At 40.2% G+C, this 21354-nt stretch overlaps 1 protein-coding gene across 3 annotated transcripts in view; it reads left to right on the plus strand.

The window, feature by feature from the left end:
- Window positions 1-21354, plus strand: part of LIN7A (lin-7 homolog A, crumbs cell polarity complex component) — a 157311-nt gene that overhangs the window by 39513 nt on the left and 96444 nt on the right. For all 3 annotated transcript variants that reach the window (XM_043446640.1, XM_043446641.1, XM_043446642.1), the window contains exon 2: window positions 13760-13878. In XM_043446640.1, the coding sequence (XP_043302575.1) occupies window positions 13760-13878 (119 nt within the window). The remainder of the gene's footprint in view (window positions 1-13759; window positions 13879-21354) is intronic.

Raw genomic sequence — 21354 nt, forward strand, 5'->3', positions numbered from 1 at the left:
CATCAGGGTCTTTTCAAATGAGTCAACTCTTTTCTTCAGGTGGCCAAAGTATTGGAGCTTCAACATCAGTCCTTTCAATGAGTATCCAGGACTGATCTCCTTTAGGATGGACTGGTTGGATCTCCTTGCAGTCCAAGGGACTCTCAAGGGTCTTCTCCAACACCACAGTTCAAAAGCATCAATTCTTTGGTGCTCAGCCTTTTTTATGGTCCAACTCTCACATCTGTGCATGACTGCTGGAAAAGCCACAGCTTTGACTAGCAGACCTTTGGCAAAGTAATGTCTCTGCTTTTTAATATGCTGCCTAGGTTGTCATGGCTTTTCTTCCAAGGAGCAAGTGTCTTTTAATTTCATGGCTGCAGTCAGCATCTGCAGTGATTTTGGAATGCAAGAAAATAAAGTCTGTCACTGTTTCCATTGTTTCCCCATCTATTTGCCATGAAGTGATGTGACTGGATACCATGATCTTCATTTTTTGAATGAGAACCCCATGAACAGAAATCAGAAAGTGCTACAAATAACTTTTTCTGCTTTGTGTTTTAGAGAAGTGGTTGTTAATCATTTACCAGTATACCATTGTGGCTGTTGCTTCCTCCCTGTCTCAGTGCTCCTCTGACACTGGTTTTCTCTGTTCTAATATGTAGGCTTGCTCCGTTCAGTTTAGGGTCTTTACTTGCTCTTCTTCTTGTCTGAATATTCCTTCTTTGGATTTTCATATGGCTGGCTCCTTGTCACTATTCAAGACTCAGTCTGGTGTCACCTTCTCAGAGAGGCTTTCCATGACCATCTTTCTAAGAAAATATATTTATTTGGCTATGTCACGCCTTAGTTGAGGCATGCGGTGTCTGTAGTTGTGGCATGTGGGCTTAGTTGCTTTGCAGCATGTGGGATCTTAGTTCCCAGACCAGGAATCAAACCCATATTTTCTTCATTGCAAGGAGGATTCTTAACCACTGGGCCACCAGGGAAGCCCCTCCATGACTATCTTAATCAAAGGACCACCATCCATGTGTGACTACAGTTTCTCAATAACATCAACCTTATTCCTGCTAGAATAATGCCTTTAAAGTCATTTCGTTTGGTATTAGTTTGTATTTGGCTGCAAGTCACAGAGAACCAAATAGTTAAGCATGTGTTTTTCTCATAGACAAAAATCATGGGGTTGGCTGTACAATTCAAGGCCAGTGCATAGCTTGGTGATGACATCAAGGGCTTGGTCCCATCCTTCTTCATACCCCACCTTCCTCAGCACATGATAGTCTTTTCATGATCGCAAAATAGCCAGTTCATGTCTCAGCACATTTGAGCCTGGCAAGAGATGGGGAAAGAGTAAGGGTGCAAAGACCAAACTGCTGAAGTGTGTGCCAGCATTTTATCCATTTAAAAAGCCTTCCTGGAAGCCAGGCCCAGTGACTTTACCACTTAAAACAACTTGGCCAAATGACAGAAGAGTCTGGAAAGAGAAGTGTGTTTGCTTTCCAGCTTTTGTAGTAGAAGAAGACAAGGAACATGAGGGTTTGGATGACTTTGGGGTAGATAATTCATGTTGTTTGCCATAGTACTCAATAAATTTTTATGAAATTTGTGATGATATGTCTTAAATGACCCAGCTCCATCTTCATCCAAGTTCCAGATGCGAATGCGTCATGGTTAAATTCTGCAGTCTAAATGTTAGCAAAGTTAATAAAAAGTCATCATTAAGGAAAGAGAATATGATAATTGAAGTATTCCAGATGACTGAAAGCTCCTCCCACTTAAGTTTCAATATTTTGTTTTTGGTTATAATACACAGTTATTTTAAAGGAAGTTTTTCCAGAACATGTTATCTTACTATCATAACAGTAGTTATGGCAGTTGATGATGAATCAATCATTTTTGATGATTAAAGCATGTTATCAATAGGAGCACATTGATTATCAGTTCAGTTCAGGCGCTCAGTCATGTCAGATTCTTTGTGATGCCATGGACTGTAGCATGCCAGGCCTCCCTGTCCATCACCAACTCCCAGAGTTTACTCAGACTCATATCCATTGAGTCAGTGATGCCATCCAACATTCTCATCCTCTGTTGTCCCCTTCTCCTCCTGCCTGCAATCCTTCCCGGTATCAGGGTCCTTTCCAGTGAGTCAGTTTTTCACATCAGGTGACCAAAGTATGGAGTTTCGACTTCAGCATCAGTCCTTCCAATGAACACTCATGACTGATCTCCTTTAGGATGGGCTGGTTGGATCTCCTTGCAGTCCAAGGGACTCGCAAGAGTCTTCTCCAACACCACAGTTAAAAGCATCAATTCTTCTCTGCTCAGCTTTCTTTATAGTCCAACTCTCACGTCCATACATGACCACTGGAAAAACCATAGCCTTGACTAGATGGACTTTTGTTGGCAAAATAATGTCTCTGCTTTTTAATATGCTGTCTAGGTTGGTCATAATTTTCCTTCCAAGGAATAAGCGTCTTTTAATTTCATGGCTGCAGTCACCATCTGCAGTGATTTTGGAGCCCAGAAAAATAAAGTCAGCCACTGTTTCCACTGTTTCCCCATCTATTTGCCATGAAGTGATGGGACCAGATGCCATGATCTTAGTTTTCTTAATGTTGAGTTTTAAGCTAACTTTTTCACTCTCCTCTTTCACTTTCATCAAGAGGCTCTTTAGTTCTTCTTCATTTTCTGCCGTAAGGTGCTGTCATCTGCATATCTGAGGTTATTGATATTTGTGCCAGCAATCTTGAATCCAGCTTGTGCTTCCTCCAGCCCAGCATTTCTCATGATGCACTCTGCATATAAGTTAAATAAGCAGGGTGACAGTATACAGCCTTGATATACTCCTTTCCCTATTTGGAACCAGTCTATTGTTCCATGTCCAGTTCTAACTGTTGCTTCCTGACCTGCATTCAGATTTCTCAAGAGGCAGGTCAGGTGGTCTGGTATTCCCATCTTGAAGAATTTTCCAGTTTGTTGTGATCCACACAAAGACTTTCGTATAGTCAATAAAGCATAAGTAGATGTTTTTCTGAAACTCTGTTACTTTTTTGATGATCCAGTGGATGTTGGCAATTTGATCTCTGGTTCCTCTGCCTTTTCTAAAACCAACTTGAACATCCGGAAGTTTACAGTTCATGTATTGTTGAAGCCTGCTTGGAGAATTTTGAGCATTCCTTTGCTAGCGTGTGAGATGAGTGCAATTGTGCGGTAGTTTGAGGATTCTTTAGCATTGCCCTTCTTTGGGATTGGAATGAAAACTGATCTTTTCCAGTCCTGTGGCCACTGCTGAGTTTTCCAAATTTGCTGGCCTATTGAGTGCAGCACTTTCACAGCATCATCTTGTAGGATTTGAAATAGCTCAACTGGAATTCCATCACCTCCACTGGCTTTGTTTGTAGTGATGCTTCCTAAGGCCCACTTGTCTTCACATTCCAGGATGTCTGGCTCTATGTGAGTGATCACACCATCATGATCATCTTGGTCATGAAGATCTTTTTTGTATAGTTCTTTGTTTTCTTGGCACCTCTTAATATCTTCTGCTTCGGTTAGCTCCATACCATTTCTGTCCTGTACTGTGCCCATCTTTGCATGAAATATTCCCTTGGTATCTCTAATTTTCTTGAAGAGATTTCTAGTCTTTCCCATCCTATTGTTTTCCTCTATTTTTTTGCATTGATCACTGAGGAAGACTTTCTTATCTCTCCTTGCTATTCTTTGGAACTCTGCATTCAAATGGGTGTATCTTTCCTTTCTCCTTTGCTTTTTGCTTCTCTTCTTTTCACAGCTATTTGTAAGGCCTACACAGACAGCCAGTTTGCTTTTTTGCATTTCTTTTTCTTGGGGATGGTCTTGGTTCCTGTCTTCTGTACAATGTCACGAACCTCCATCCATAGTTCCTCAGGTACTCTGTCAAATCTAGTCCCTTAAATCTATTTCTCACTTCCACTGTGTAGTCATAAGGGATTTGATTTAGGTTATACCTGAATGGTCTAGTGGTTTTCCCTCATTTCTTCAATTTAAGTCTGAATTTGGCAGTAAGGAGTTCATGATTTGAGCCACAGTCAGCTCCTGGTCTTGTTTTTGCTGCATGTACAGAACTTCTCCATCTTTGGCTGCAAAGAATATAATCAATCTAATTTCAGTGTTGACCATCTAGTGATGTCCATGTGTAGAGTCTTCTCTTGTATTGTTGGAAGAGGGTGTTTGCTATGACCAGTGTGTTCTCTTGGCAAAACTCAATTAGACTTTGCCCTGCTTCATTCCGTACTCCAAGGCCAAATTTGCCTGTTACTCCAGGTGTTTCTTGACTTCCTACTTCAGCATTCCAGTCCCCTGTAACAAAAAAGGATATCTTTTTTGGGTGTTAGTTCTAAAAGGTCTTGTAGGTCTTCACAGAATCATTCAAATTTAGCTTCTTCAGCATTACTGGTCAGGGCATAGACTTGGATTACTGTGACATTGAATGGTTTGCCTTGGAAATGAACAGAGATCATTCTGTCATTTTTTTTTTTTTTTTCCAGTGGGTTTTGTCATACATTGATATGAATCAGCCATGGATTTACATGTATTCCCAATCCCGATCCCCCCTCCCCCCTCCCTCTCCACCCGATTCCTCTGGGTCTTCCCAGTGCACCAGGCCGGAGCACTTGTCTCATGCATCCCACCTGGGCTGGTAATCTGTTTCACCATAGATAGTATACATGCTGTTCTTTTGAAATATCCCACCCTCACATTCTCCCACAAAGTTCAAAAGTCTGTTCTGTATTTCTGTGTCTCTTTTTCTGTTTTGCATATAGGGTTATCGTTATCACCTTTCTAAATTCCATATATATGTGTTAGTATGCTGTAATGTTCTTTATCTTTCTGGCTTACTTCACTCTGTATAATGGGCTCCAGCTTCATCCATCTCATTAGGACTGGTTCAAATGAATTCTTTTTAATGGCTGAATAACATTCCATGGTGTATATGTACCACAGCTTCCTTATCCATTCATCTGCTGATGGGCATCTAGGTTGCTTCCATGTCCTGGCTATTATAAACAGTGCTGCAATGAACATTGGGGTGCACGTGTCTCTTTCAGATCTGGTTTCCTCAGTGTGTATGCCCAGAAGTGGGATTGCTGGGTCATATGGCAGTTCTATTTCCAGTTTTTTAAGAAATCTCCACACTGTTTTCCATAGCGGCTGTACTAGTTTGCATTCCCACCAACAGTGTAAGAGGGTTCCCTTTTCTCCACACCCTCTCCAGCATTTATTGCTTGTAGACTTTTTGGATAGCAGCCATCCTGACTGGCGTGTAATGGTACCTCATTGTGGTTTTGATTTGCATTTCTCTAATAATGAGTGATGTTGAGCATCTTTTCATGTGTTTGTTAGCCATCTGTATGTCTTCTTTGGAGAAATGTCTGTTTAGTTCTTTGGCCCATTTTTTGATTGGGTCATTTATTTTTCTGGAATTGAGCTGCAGGAGTTGCTTGTATATTTTTGAGATTAAACCTTTGTCTGTTGCTTCATTTGCTATTATTTTCTCCCAATCTGAGGGCTGTCTTTTCACCTTGCTTATAGTTTCCTTTGTAGTGCAAAAGCTTTTAAGTTTCATTAGGTCCCATTTGTTTAGTTTTGCTTTTATTTCCAATATTCTGGGAGGTGGGTCATAGAGGATCTTGCTGTGATCATTCTGTCATTTTTGAGATTGCATCCTAGTACTATATTTCAGACTCTCTTGTTGACTATGATGGCTACTTCATCTCTTCTCAGGGATTCTTGCCCACAGTCGTGGATATGATGTTCATCTGAGTTAAATTCACCTATTCCAGTCCATTTTAGTTTGCTGATTCCTAAAATGTTGACTTTCACTCTTGCCATCTCCTGTTTGACCACTTCCAATTTGCCTTATTCATGGACCTAAAATTCCAGGTTCCTATGCAATATTGCTCTTTACAGCATTGGACCTTGCTTCCTTCACCAGTCACATCCACAACTGGGTGTTGTTTTTGCTTTTGCTCTGTCTCTTCATTCTTTCTGGAGTTATTTCTTCACTGATCTCCAGTAGCATGTTGGGCACCTCCCAACCTGGGGAGTTCATCTTTCAGTGTCCTCTCTTTTTGTCTTTTCATACTGTTCATGGGGTTCTCAAGGCAAGAATACATTGATTATACTGTAACATATTGAAGGGTTATCTTCCTGGACTTTGAATGATGTTATGTCTGTTTGCCTCAGTTTGCAATGATGCTGTATTTAAAAATAAGTTTGCAATACCTTTATTGTTTCATTTCTAATCCTTTTTAACAGCAGCATAGAAAAATAAATAAGCATGGGCACTGGAGTCTGACACATCTGATCTTGAATTCCGACTCTACCATTCCCTAGCTATGTAGCCTTGAGCTAGATAATTCATCTTTCTCAGCCTTAGCTGTTTTTTTAAAGTTCTTCTTTAACTATTCAGTGAGGACAGTAGTAAGTAATCCTTTTACATGTTTTTGAGGATTTTATAAGATGATCTAAGTAAGGCAAATGAAAGTGAATGATGACCTTTAACTCACCTTTTTCTGGATTGCATATTAAACTATCATTAACCTCCAAAGTGCATTTGTGGACCACTTCCTGCATCAGCACCACCCAAGATGACTAGTCAAAGACAAAATTTGAAAGCTTCCCTGTCAGCTTCTTCTTTTTTTCATCTTAATTTTTAATAAATGGTACAGGGTTAATTTTTTGTTGTTGTTGACTAAAATTTGAGAACCACTGATTTCATTTCCAGGCAAGGATTTATTGATCAGATGAGCTTAATGTCTGTTAACAGGCTTGGATAAGAAGTGCTGGGAATGACTTTAAGAATACACTTTCCTGAGCCATATCTCAAATGTAGTCCAGATTCTAGAGCCATAGTGCCAGGATTCAAATCCTAACTGGACAACTTACTAGCTCTTTCTCCAGAGAAGTAATTTTAACTCTATGGGTCTCAGTTTCCTTTCCTGTAAAATGGAGATAATAGTATGCACCTCATAGTGCTAAGAGAAGGAAAATGTTGAAAATTCATGCTGTACTAAAGTCGATACATGACAGCAATTAGTATTATAAGTGACATTGTTTTTAGAACCCACAGGGTACACCTTAAGAGGCCATGGCAGTGATTCTCAGCATAGCCACACATTATATCACGGGGGAGCTCTGAAGGTTCTGATGCCCAGGCCATATGCGAGAACAGTGAAATCAGAAATAATATGTAGCTAGGATCTAGGTATCTGGTTTTTGTTTGTATGTTTGTTTATTTTCAATTCCTGCAGGTGATTCCAGTGGGTTGCAAAGGCTGATAAAAATTCTTCCCTGTTGTTTAAAAGCTCTCCAGGGAATTCCTGAAGTTCAGTGTTAGAACTCGGTGTTTTCATTGTCAGGACCTGGGTTCAGTCCCTGGTCGGGGATCTAAGATCCCATAAGCCAAAATAAATAAATGAATTAAAGAAAAGCTCTCCAGATAATTCTGATGACCACTGAATATTACTTGAGAGAGGTGTACTGGTAAATGAAGTAGAGGTTAATCTTTATGGAGAAAGGGAAATTAAGAGCTCAGCCTCTGACCAAGAAAGCCTGCAGGACACAGGGCTATTATAAAAGTATTGAATGTTGAAGGAAACAGCTACTAAAAGAAAATCTATTATTGGAATAAAAATAAAAGGCACAGGGTCTGGAATCAGTTAGATCCAGGCTCCAAACCCAGGTCTCCTATTTGTTAATGAAATACTTAAATTCACTGTAAGCCTCAATTTTCTCATTGTAAAATGTGGATATTTACTGCCACTTAAGGTTGTTAGGGGCTTCCCAGGTGGCTCAGTGATAAAGAACCCTTCTACCAATGCAGGAGACATAAAAGACAGGGTTCAGTTCCTGGGTTGGGAAGATCCCCTGGAGGAGGACATGGAAACCCACTCTAGTATTCTTGTTCGGAGAATCCCATGGACGGAGGAGTCTGGCGGGCTACAGTCCATGGGGTCACGAAGAGTCAGACACGACGAAGTGACTTATCAGGCATGCAGCACACAGGGTCATTAGAAGGATAAAATGGGTAAAGAGATGGAAAGCTCTTGGCTTGCAGTGACTCCTACTCCACAGATATTAAATAAAGGTTTATTGTTATGGTTGCTTTTTGAAGTGAGATTAATGGGATCCAGAGTGTGAGGGAGAGTGAGGAGGGGCAAAGGCAATGCCCAAGGACTGTGCTTAGATAATAGGATGGATAATGGAGGTATGGACCTGAGAGTTGGTAGACGTGAGGAGGAGTTCATTTCAGGAGAAGCTTCTGAGATCTTCTTGCTTGCTTAGTGTTTATCAAGCAGCCTTCCCAGGCCTTTTCTAATATTCTGTCCAATGTGAGCTATCCTGGTAAACCCAGACTTCTGTGTTAGTAACCAAATTTTGTAGAGAAGTTTCATAAAGTGAGTGTAAGGAGGTTCTCAGCAAGAACCTTAAGGGGACTCTTAAATAAACTACACACAATTTATTGTAGTTGTTTTAAATTATTGAAAGGTTTATTTGACTTCCTTACAGATCTTGGGCCTTGCTGGTTTCTGGTACTTTTATAGAGCTAAAAGAAATCAGAATTAATTTTAAACTCCATTTAAACTGCATTTTAACATCCAATTTGTCACTCACCACATCTTGGCAGCACCAGCCAGACTTAGGCTGGAAGGACCTGATCTCTGCCATTCTTAGTTTGGGGGCTTCTTCTGGCTTTTACCAACTGCCGTATAACGCCGTGACCTCACCCTGCTAGATTCACTTGGGTGGGTGCCAGCGAGCCGGCTCTGGTGCCCTGCTGTCCACGTCCCCGCCTCTGACCCGATGGGCAGTGGGCAGGCAGGTCACCTGTGCCACCGGGAAAGCGGCCGTCTCCCTCTGCAGGCGACCCCCGGTGGCTGCAGGAACACGCCTTGCTTGGCTCGTTGAAGAGAGGAAAAGACCTAGTATTTTGTCCAAAGTTAATGACTTAACAATTCTTCATGAATTTTTTTTTTCATCTCACAGTTACCTCTTCATATGTACTGGAAAAGGCCTATGGTATAATGTAACAGAGCTGGCCCAGCTTTTAGTAATTTTTGGTGGAGTGAAGGGTGGCTAGTTTCCTTGATAGCTCATTTTTGAACAGTGGTTCTCAATTTTGAATGGTCATAGAAATCATCTGGAATCTTAAAGAACCTGATGACTGAATTCCACACTTAGAGATTGTGAATACAATTATACAAGTCTGGGGAGCAGGCTGGCTTTAAGACTCCACAGTGGTCAGGGCGACCAGCCTTTGCTAGGAGCACTGTTTCAGAATAGGGTGGATACTTGACACTACTTACTTTCATTTATGGACTTTTATCAATAATTCCAAGACTCTCAAAAGAATCCCATTCAGTATCCTGTTATATAGGATGTCAAAGAATAATAGAAAGTGCAGGAGTTTGGGGAATGCTGGGACAAAAGGAAACCTGAACTATCATTTTGTTCATATCTCTGTGAAACAACAACTTTAGAATCACTTGAATCTTGGGATTTACATATACACACTAGTCCATATAAAACAGGTAACTAATAAGAACCTACTATATATTTATATAGCACAGGGAACTCTACTTAATACTCAATAATTACCTATATGGGAAAAGAATCTTAAAAAAGAGTGGATATATGTTTCTGTGTGACTGATTCCCTTTACTGTACAGCAGAAACTAATACAATATTTTATTTATTTTTAATACAACATTTTAAATCAACCATGCACTAGTAATTTTTTTTCATAAAAGCTAAAACTAAAAAATCACTTGAATAATTTTAAAATTCCTGAGCCTTATCCCCATGCCTCCTGAATCAATGTCCCTCAAGTGGCAGTGGGGGGGATGTCAGGAACCTATATTTTAATACATTTCCCCAGGGGATTCTTAGGCACACTCATGTTTTAGAACCATTCATTTCTAGCAGAGGTTCTCAACATGCACATTTGAATCACACAGGGCTGTAAAAACACCCATGCCAACTAGACCAGGGGTTCTCAAACACGGCCTTTATCAACCGTTGGCATCCCCTTGAGGGCTTCTGAAAGCTCTTGCTCAGGCCCCACCTGTGCCAGTCACACTGGAGTCTCTCTGTGAGATCCAGGCATCCAAGATTGTCAAAGCTTTCCACATGGTTCCAGTCTGAAGCCAAGATCAAGGACCACTGTACCATATATTCTGGTTTAATTCATTTGGGGTGAGTCTCAGGCATTAGTAACTTACTGTGGCAATCATTTTGCAATATACGTATATCAAATAATTACATTGTACACTTAAACTAACACAGTGTTCTATGTCAAATATGTCTCAGTGAAATTGAGGGGAAAATAAATAATTTCTAAATGTTCCCCAGGTAATTTTAAAGTGCAGCCCAAGATAAGAACTCCTGAATAGCCATTTTCAGCTTTCTGAAATTCCAGTTCAGTCACTTGATACCCTTTAGCCTACACATTCAGGCTTTCATCCTTCTGCATGTCAGACCCAACCCAGTCTTGGCCAAAGCTGTTAGTGATCTGGAGGCTTATTCTCATGAGAAGTTAGTTATATGTCCACCTAGACATAGGCCTCGAACCCCTTCTTTTCTAGTCTCATCAACTAATCTATCATTCATTCAACAAATATAAACACCCAGTATTTGTCAAGGACTCTTCATTGAACTATGGATACGATGATAAATAATACACTGCTCCTGACCTCTCAAAAATCTTATGTATTTGCAGGGTGAAGGAGGGAGACATACATATAAAAAGAGCTATCGCAGAGAGTAGTAATTATTACAATGGATAAGTGAACAAAGGACTGTGGGAATACCAATATGATAGCAACTGAATCTGCCTTGGAGAGTCAGGGAAGACATGTCTAAGGAGAGGCTGTCTAGGCCAAGTCCTTCCTACATGACCTGTCACACCCTCCATGATGTGATTTCTCTCTACTGCATTTCTTGCTACTCTTGACCTGGTTTCAACTTTGAACATATTAAACTCTCAGTTCTTTGAATGCCCCACACTCTCCTGATAAAACTTCAGTAGTCTGCGTTTGTTTGCCTGGACCTTTTTTCTCCTTTTCCTCATCTGTACCTCCTACACAGGGCTCCGCTAAGCTGTCATTTTCACAAAGAGCTCCTCACTGACCTCCTGGATGATGCTACATGTCCTGGTTAGACATCCATGTACTAGCCTATAGAGCTGCTTTTATAGCTCATGCCCCCTTTATTAGGTATCTGTGGTCCTTCAGACCTGTGAATGCCATGAAAACAAGAGCAACCGGTGGTCTCTATTACCACTGTCTCTCATGCCTGGCACTACTGGATGAATAAAGTATTGCATTCCAGGAACAGGAGATGATATGTTCAAAATCACAGAGACGTGGTGTTCTGTGTTGTGTTCTAGAATAGCAAAAACTTTGGATGATCAATCTATAAGTTTGGCAGGAGGAGGTTTTTAGAGATGAGTCAGAAGAGGTTGATTGTTAAGGGCTTTGTATGTATTCCTAAATGGTCTGAACTTCACCCTCTGCAACAGGAAGCCAGAAATAGGTTTTATGCAGGGGAGTATAATAATGAGGTTTATCACTCTAGGAGCAGTGTGGAGAGTGGACTGAAAAAGAAAAGCCATTTAAAGAACATTAGGAGATATTATAGTCCCTAGGTGGAAAATAATCAAGGCTTCCCTGAAGCAATAAAGCACAGGGTTTCCATTCAAAAGGCATTTTGAGATTGAACCTATAGCACTTGCTGACTAATTACATGTGGAGGTGAATGTAAAAGATGATGCCATGGTCTGGCTTGGAAGACAGGCTGGGTGGAGATGCTACTAATGGAAATACGGCTGGGTGGAGATGCTATTAATGGAAATACGGAATGTAAGAAGAGAAGAGCTACTTTTCAGGAAAAAATATAACAAGCACAGTTTTAAACATGTTGAGATTTCCAAGTACCTGTTGGAATCTAGATAGAGTCTTTCATGTAGTTAGAAGTGCATACAGTTCTTAGCTTGGTATCTTATTGATTGTGGATGCGACTGGTTTTGTCCAACTGACTATATTGACTTTCAGTTAATGTACAAAAAGACAGATTTTTGAAACTGACAGTGTCTTACTGATTTCATGATTTGTGCTTCCTTGGGCCGCAATTGGCAATACTTCAAGGGAGTCTCCTCCATTAAAGTTACTTTTTGGTTCTTGTCTTTGGTTAAATACATAAACCTATGCCAACCCCACCTGAATTTTTAGGTGGTAGCAATGCTTCCCCTGAAAGCTCAGTTGATAAAGAATCCTGCAATGCAGGAGACCCCAGTTCGATTCCTGGGTGGGGAAGTTCCCCTGGAGAAAGGATAGGCTACCCACTCCAGTATTCTTGGGCTTTCCTTGTGGCTCAGCTGGCAAAGAATATGCCTGCAATGCAGGAGACTTGGGTTCAGTCCCTGGGTTGGGAAGATCCCCTGGAGAAGGGAAAGGCTACCCACTCCAGTATCCTGGCCTAGACAATTCCATGGACTGTATAGTCCATGGGGTCTCAGAGAGTCAGACACGACTGAGCGACTTTCACTTTCAGCCTTATTATGATGGGTGACTATACTGTTATGTTGTTTTCCCTCATCTGATTGTGTGTTCAGAAAGGAAGCTTGTCTTATTCTTCCTGTCAGTCTTAGTGCCAAGTATACAAAGTGATGGATGGATGAATGAATGAATTATTTAATTAATTAATAATCTGATGGCAGGGATATGGGTACTTCCTGGAGTTAATCACGTAGGAATTGAAAATCTCTGTATGTAATGTCTCAGTGTCTTTTCAGTGAGTTATTGGCCACAGCAACAGAGGTAGAAGAGATCACTGTAAATATTTTTTAAATGGCCTTCATCTTATCATTTTCTCTTGACAGTACAAAACCATCCTGGGAATTTTAAAGCTATGGTTATAAACGACTGTGTTTCTTGATATATATCATCAGGTGAAAGAGAAGCATTTAAGCTAATTGTTGTTGAAAAACTCTTTTGGTGCTAAGAGTCAGCTAGGTGGGTACATGATCAGATTTTTATTTTCAGAAGACAACTTTATGGATCATATGAAGTGGCTGGAGGAGAATAAATGATTCCAGTTGGACAGAGGAGAGATGACGTTGAGGGTCTGTAATAATGCAATGGCAGTAAAATGGAGAGAGCTCGTTCATTCTTTCATAAATATGATATCAAGTATTTATTTACTGGTTTACACCAGACTCTGAGGATGCAGTGGTGAATAAGCCCAATTAAATTCTTACCCTCAAGGAGATTATAGACAAGTAGAGAAGATCATCTTCTCTACTCAAATAAATCAGATCATCATACTAATAAATGTAAACATGCAGGTTTGATAAATTTGGAATGAGAAAAGAAGAACTGAAAAAAAGCCTCTCAGAGGTAAAATTGACAGAACTCATTTCGTTATTGGGGTATCAGAATATACAAAAGACCTGCTTCCTGCTCTTCTTTTTTGAAAGAATATTCAGACTAATTTGTGTAACAGAAATAACATATGAGAAATACCATTGAGGAAGATGTATTATGTGACAAGTGGTATGGAACAGATTTAAATGACCTTTTACCAAAAAATGAGATTAAAAAACTATGAATTGTAAATTCTGGTTTTGCTATAAATTCCACTTACTTTTCATAGTCACTGTTTAATTGGAGTAATGGTACTTTTTGATAAGATACAGTTTACCGCATGTCTCTCTCCACTTTGATTTTTTTTTTTTTTCTTTCAGATGTTGCCAGAGCAATTGAATTACTGGAAAAACTACAGGAATCTGGAGAAGTACCAGTGCACAAACTACAGTCCCTCAAAAAAGTGCTTCAGAGTGAGTTTTGTACTGCTATTCGAGAGGTATGGGACTAATATTTTATAACTATATTCTGCTCTATGCCTTCTGAATAGAAAGCATGTCTTTTCCACACAAACAGTTGAACTAGTTAAGAGTGTAACTGTAACTTAAGCTTTCTGTTTTTAACTGCTTAGACAGATGATAAAATATAATTTAGTCTGCTAAATTCCAAAATTAGATTCAGTTAGGATTTATGCATTCATGTACAACCAAATGTTGAGCTTATGGTACCCATAAAGTGACTACTTCAGTGGGTGACTCTGACACATAGTCTAAACTTTTTAGTAGTCACTTGAAGTCATCTGGAAATTCAGGTAGAAGTAGTCATCATTAATGGGGACTGAGCTTTTCTTAAAAGAACGCTCAACTAAATCTTTTCTCAGGTAAATCTGAAAGAGTAACTCACTACTGACTAAAGTTATAGGTATCCGAAAATTACTGTCTAGTGCAGTAATGGGAACAGGTTGATATGCTCTTCAACAAATCTTTGCAATGCTTTCCTATTAATGGTTTCAAAAAGCCTGAGGTAGAATAAGTGTGTTTAAAATAACTGTTTGAATTTTTTATTAATTCGTGGTGGAATTGACTAGTCAGTTAATGAATTTCACGGGTTATAAGATAGTTCACTTAAGGTATATACTCTACAATGCTTTATTCAGTAAGCCCATCACCTCTTCCACATTTAGTTAGCACCTAAAGTACATATATCCAGCATTATTTGTCCTGCCCGAAGTCCTCAATTAGTAAATTATGTACTGTCATCCTTTCCAAAGTCAGTTGATCCCAATGGCTTCCAAGAGGGTCTTTGTAGCAGAGAGCATGCATCTCTCAGAGAAGCTTGTATCAACCTTCCTTTCTTTCTAAAAAAATTTTTTTTCTGACATAAACACACTGCTATATTTATTTATTATTCATATATTTACTCTTGGCTGCCCTGAGTCTTTGTTGCTGGTGGACTTTCTCTAGTTATGGAGAGCGGGCTGTACTCGCTAGCTGTGGTTTGCGGGCTTCTCTTGTTTGTAGTGACTTCTCTTGACTGTAGTGACTTCTCGTTGCGAAACGCAAGTTCTAAGGGTGCTGGCTTCAGTAGTTGCAGACAAGGGCTTATAGTTGTGACTTGCTGCCCCTTGGGTGTGTGGGCTTCGGCAGCTGTGGCCCCTGGGCCCCAGGAATGCAGGCTCCAGTCATCATGGCACGCGGACTCAGTGGTTGTGACTCGCGGCCTCTTGTGCGCTGGCCAGGAGTGGCACGTGGGCTTCATTGCTCCAGAGCATGTGCGATCTTCCCAAACTGGGGCTTGAACCTGCACCCTCTGCATTGACAGGCAGATTCTTATCCACTCTACCACGAGGGAAGTCATCAGCCTTCCACTGTGCAACTGTATTTGTGGTTAATGCATGTTCTCTGCCTGAACAGCGCTAGCTTCTGTGTTGTCACTAAGTAGAAAGCCTCACGTGACTAACGTTTAAGATACACAAAACCTCTTTCCCTGCATATTTAAGCCATGCCTACCCAATGAGGTTAATATTTGAGTTTTGCTAGGATTTGACTTAGACGGTACTTGTGCTAAATCTTTACTACGGTGAGGTTGTTAACTACTTAATTTTTGTTTACAGTGAATACAGCTTAAGGAAGTAGCCATAATTCTATCTCTAAGTTATAATCTGTGAATTTGACCAAAGACTGAAAGAAAATTTCTCCAAGTGTGTGAATTCTCGGCCATCCACTGCTCAGTGGGAAAGGTATAAGATAGGAGAAACCCCGCGGGCCTCCCGCAGTCACTCTGTAGACTAAGGCTACATCCCCTATATATTCTTTTCTTCCTTCACAGAGTGCTACTCCCCTGGGATTTGGTGGCTGACTTTTCATCTTAGATATTCTGTCATCTTTCTATTTTCCACAGAATTAACTGAAGAATAGTATCCATTAAATATATCTCTCTGCTCACTGGGAATTTGGCTTGTGACCCATGTAAAGTCTCTACTTTTATGGAACTTAAGTTCCAGTGAGAAAATGGTGATTAATAAATATATAATACAATGTCAGAAAATGGCACTATGGAGAGAAATGAAGCAGAATTAGGGGAGTACGGGTAGGACTGTCTTAGAGTGATCAGAAAATAATTGAAGTCACGGAACAAATTACACAGGTATTGGAGGGGATAGTGTTCCAGGCAGAGCAAACCACAAGTGAAAAAACCCAGAGACGAAAATTACCTTAATCCATGGAAGCAATAGTCCAAAAGCCGACTATGCCTTCAGTGAAATAAGGTAGGTAGACTTCCTAGAGGCAGCTAGAGAGCAGGAAACACTAGGCTTCACAGGCCATGGTGAGAACACTGGATTCTATCCTAAGCATGATAGGAAGCCCTTGGAGCATTTTGACCTCACCTGCTCAGCTTTTTAAAAATGTTTTTCTGACTGCTGAGAATACATGGGTCCATGCAAGAGTGGAAACAAAGAGATCAGTAATAAGGTAATGAGCAGTTCAGGAGATGAGATGATGGCAGCCCGGATGAAGGTGGCGACAATACAAGTTGTAGGGAGTTGTCAGATTCAATCTATATGGTTTTGAGAATAAAAACAATAGGAATTGACTTACAGAGTATATGAATGATAGAAGTCTCAACGGATTCTTACATTTGGACCTGAACAATTGGATCAATGTGATGTAACGAGATGGGAATCCTCGGGGGTGGACGAGGTTTGGAGTAGACTATACAAGCACTCTGTTCTGGATATAGCAAACTGATGATTCTTTTCCGAAATCCATCTAGAGATGTCTGGTAGACATCTAAGTCTGAAGCTCAGGGGAGAAGCTGATGCTCGAGATGTAAATGCAGTGTAGATACCTGTTCAAATAAACACACAGGCCTTTTTCTTTAAAGAGTTTGCTAAGGAAAGAGAAGATTTGAGTAAAAAAAGGAAAAATGTAAAGAAATATGGAGCCATTGTATAGATATTATGAATACATCTTACAAACTCTGTGGTAAAGTATGCTATCATTAGTGGTAGTTGGAATTTATAACTGATGTATAAGCAGTTCAGAAGTTTTAGAAGGGAGAAAAAAGATGATATAATTTATCTTCCTTACATTTTATAAATTATACTAATAAAATTAGTTTATATTCACATTACTGTCCTTAGTAATCATTTTAAAGCCAATACATGTTATATAAACATTGATTTGGTCCCTTCATCTCAGCTAACATTTCATAATAGTTGCATGGTGTTGTTTATATTTAAGTTTGGAATTTTTATCATCCTTATAGTATTTTTATGTTAACCATAGGAAGTAATGATAAAAGTAGCCAATGTGTATACAACAATTCTGAATCATAGAATAACATTGTGACCTCATCTAATGAAAGTTCTTCAGTAAAATATAAGATATGAATGCATGTTGATGGATTGGTAAATCCACAAGCCAGTAAAGAAAAGTACAACTAAGAAGTATGATGTAAGATGCTGACTACCTGAAAATTAGCTTTAATTTTACTCCTGGTCTCTTTGGTATTGACTGTTATGCTGGAGTGAAACCACTGAAGTGTGCGTTTCTTATTCATAATAGGAATAATACTCAGAGTCTCTCTGATTAAATTATTTGAGTTTTCAGAAATATTTGCCAGTTAATACTTTCCATTGTGAAAGTTATACATGTTGTCATCACAGGAGGAGAAAAGAACTAGAACTATAGAGGCGTCCTTCTTGTTTAGCCATCATTGTTTATTTTTTGGTTGTGTTGGGCTTTGGTGCTGTGTGCGGTTTTCTCTGGCTGCAGTGAGTGGACGCTAACTCTTTATTGTGGTAGACAGGCTCTCACTGTGGTGGCTTCTCCTGGTGGAGCGCAGGCTCGTGGCTTCGGGAGTTGTGGCATCAGGCTCGGGAGTTGTGGCGCTCAGTCTTCAGGAGTTGAGTTGTGGCGCTCAGTCTTCGGGAGTTGAGTTGTGGCGCTCAGTCTTCAGGAGTTGAGTTGTGGCGCTCAGGCTTCGGGATTTGTGGCGCTCAGGCTCCGGAGTTGTAGCACGCAGGCTCGGGAGTTGTGGCGCTCAGTCTTCAGGAGTTGAGTTGTGGCGCTCAGTCTTCAGGAGTTGAGTTGTGGCGCTCAGTCTTCGGGAGTTGAGTTGTGGCGCTCAGTCTTCGGGAGTTGAGTTGTGGCGCTCAGTCTTCAGGAGTTGAGTTGTGGCGCTCAGTCTTCGGGAGTTGAGTTGTGGCGCTCAGTCTTCGGGAGTTGAGTTGTGGCGCTCAGTCTTCAGGAGTTGAGTTGTGGCGCTCAGGCTCCGGAGTTGTAGCACGCAGGCTCGGGAGTTGTGGCGCTCAGTCTTCAGGAGTTGAGTTGTGGCGCTCAGGCTTCGGGAGTTGAGTTGTGGCGCTCAGTCTTCAGGAGTTGAGTTGTGGCGCTCAGGCTCCGGAGTTGTAGCACGCAGGCTCGGGAGTTGTGGCGCTCAGTCTTCAGGAGTTGAGTTGTGGCGCTCAGTCTTCAGGAGTTGAGTTGTGGCGCTCAGTCTTCAGGAGTTGAGTTGTGGCGCTCAGGCTTCGGGAGTTGTGGCGCTCAGGCTCGGGAGTTGTGGCTTGCGGGTTCGAGTGTGGGCTCGGGAGTTGTGGTAGACGGGCTTAGTTACTCTGCGGTATGTGGATTCTCCTGGACCAGGGATCGAACCCATGCCTCCTGCCCTGGCAGGTGGCTTCCTGTCTGTTGTGCCACCAGGGAAGTCTGAGGCATCATTCTTAGTTGCGTTCACTGGAGCAAAGAATAGGTGCAGGTCATCCCATTGCCAACAAGACTGTAAAACCCAAATTATGCTTACAAAGAAAGCAGAACGACCTATTGCAGTTTTTTTGTAGTTTTTTTCCCCCCCATACATTAAGTGTTAATGTTAATTATTATTTTATGTTGAGGCAAATCCATATTTTGCTTTACGTTCAGGTAAAGCCACTGGATCAGCTTCTGGCATATGTGCAGCAATTATATGGGGAGAATAATGTAATGAAATGTAATTTTTTTATGAAAATGGATGATTAAAAGAGATTACATGTTTTCTCTACTTAACTAATTTTATTTAGTCTGTAAAAAAGACTGAAAAGATTTTGTTGTGATCGGTACTGAAGTAAGGCCATCTATATATACAACAAATAAAGCACTGATCTATTAATAAATGAGTTACACTTGAATGACAGTCCATGCAGAGCTTTATTCACAGAATACAGATAGTGGTTGGCAATACTTATCCTGATTGTGTTTTTTTGCTCAGTGATTTTAAAAGGACTGATTAATAATTTACTTGTACCTATTCAGTACAAGTAATTTTGGAGTACATGACAGAAAAATGGAGTGACGAGTGATGCTGCTTTTCCAAAGTGAAAGGCATTGGCTCACAAGGAAAGTTCATGCAAAGTTTAGAATGAGAGGTGAAATTTATAAATTTATTATCCTTATATTCCCAGCAAAAACTATTTCTGTGACTTTAAGTGGCTTTCTCAAGTTTTAGTTCATCCCTGTGTTAATTAACTTGAGTGATCCAAACTTATAAATTAAAATATAGGGGAAAATAAGGATTGAAATAAAAGGATTATTAAATGTTGATTTTTTTGATAAGAGAATTTCCTAAGATAATTGAAATGCAGTTCAAATAGCTCAACTGGCAAGATATGGACTTTCCTCCAACACTCTGTATTCTTCATGCCTCAGAGTAAGAAATCAATAATATAGGAATGGTCATATTTTAAGAGGACATCCAATTTCTGCAACAGAATACCAAAAATTTCTTTCTGAAACTAAAATGATTAAAAAAGAAAAAAGAATTAGCCATCTATTTACTACTGTTATCTTCCAAGTTTTAAGGCATCTAGGCTTCCTGCTTTTCAGAGTCATGTGCTTACTGATCTGGTGTATGCAGACTGTGGTGAGCACTCACTCCCACTAGTATGCCTGTCACCAGATATACAGACCTGAATGACATATTACCAAAGACTGCCTTCCTTGGGCAATCACCAGATGGTATGTGTTAGTAATTTCTAATGTAGTAGAACTCTAGAATAAGAAAATAAAACCGACTCTACACAGGATCATTGAAAAACATTGTAGTTCTCTTGTCTCCTTAGCACATGTTGCAGTTGGACTTCCGCATCCTCCTTTAAGCTCCATGGGGTTACGGGAGCCGCGTTGGCTAAGGAAATGCGAGTCGAGGTTACGCGTGCCATTTCCTCATGGAAGCCTTTGAGTCAGTGCAGTGTTTGCTATGTTCCCTGCCCTTTTCATGTGACCTGATAGACACGAGTTTGAGCAAACTCTGGGAGATAGTGAAGGATAGGGAAACTTGACATGCTGCAGTTCATGGGGTTGCATAGAGTCGGCCACAATTTAGTGACTAGACAACAACAAAGTGATGTTTTATGCGATAATCAATCATCCTGGATTACTGAGTGAGAAAGTGAGAAATACAGGGTTTAGCCAGCTCTTAATGAACTTATCGGCTCAGCAAAAAAAATAAATCTTTGCTACTCTCAGCCCCCATGACATTGGGGTTATCATACCACAGCAATACCCAGCTATCCTGACTGATAATAAAACAGTTACAAAGCCAAATTTACCTTGGCAAAAGGTTATAAGCTTTTATCAGCCCTTTCACTGCTATAAAACAAAGTTAATTTTTAAAAGGTAGGTTGTATGTTTAGTAAGCAGTGATAAATCATTTTGAAACTATGTAAAATTGGTATCTGATATAAGGACCAATGCACATTAGGTGTCTCATGCATTTGCTCATATTTTGTTTGCTTCTAGCTCCCACTTGCTCTTACACTCTTTTTTTTCTTCCTTAGGATGGAGCTTACTAACCTTCCAGCACCACTTCCCACCCCATCTAACTCCCACACCATTTCTTTATGAAGGAATTTCTTTGTTTTATATACTTTAAGGTATAGTCAACATAAAAGAAATAGAATGTATTGGTCTGCTATTCAAGTGCCTTTAGTCTCCAGTAAGATTTTTTCCTAGAGCAATGTGTAGTTTGGGAATCATCTCTGCAATTCTCCCACCACTAATATGTAGGAAAAAATGTCACTATGAGATATTTTGTCTGATCAGAAGGAGCAGCAAAATTATTAGAGCCAGGTTGTTGTAAAGTCCTCCAATGTTTGAACCCCAACTTAGTTACTTATTTTTGACCTCCATAAAATTTTATTTGTCAATTTTTAATAGGGGGAGTAGTACCATCAGCTTTGAGGTCATTCTGATAATTAGAGATCATACATGTACAACCACCTTGTACAGTCTGGCAGCCAATAATTACAAAACCAGTGAATGCTATTATTATCAAAGAGTAGAGTCCCAGATTATTACTAGGTATAGTGTTTTGGTAAGTCATGAAATAGATAACAATTAGGGAGAGAAATGGTAGCCTCTATAGACTAGATCTAAGAAAACCCAGGAGGCTAATAGACATATTCATTGCCCCCACTACCATTTAAAACAAATTGAGC

The sequence above is a fragment of the Cervus canadensis genome, chromosome 25 (assembly GCF_019320065.1).
Source record: "Cervus canadensis isolate Bull #8, Minnesota chromosome 25, ASM1932006v1, whole genome shotgun sequence".
In the NCBI taxonomy this organism is placed as follows: Eukaryota; Metazoa; Chordata; class Mammalia; order Artiodactyla; family Cervidae; genus Cervus; species Cervus canadensis.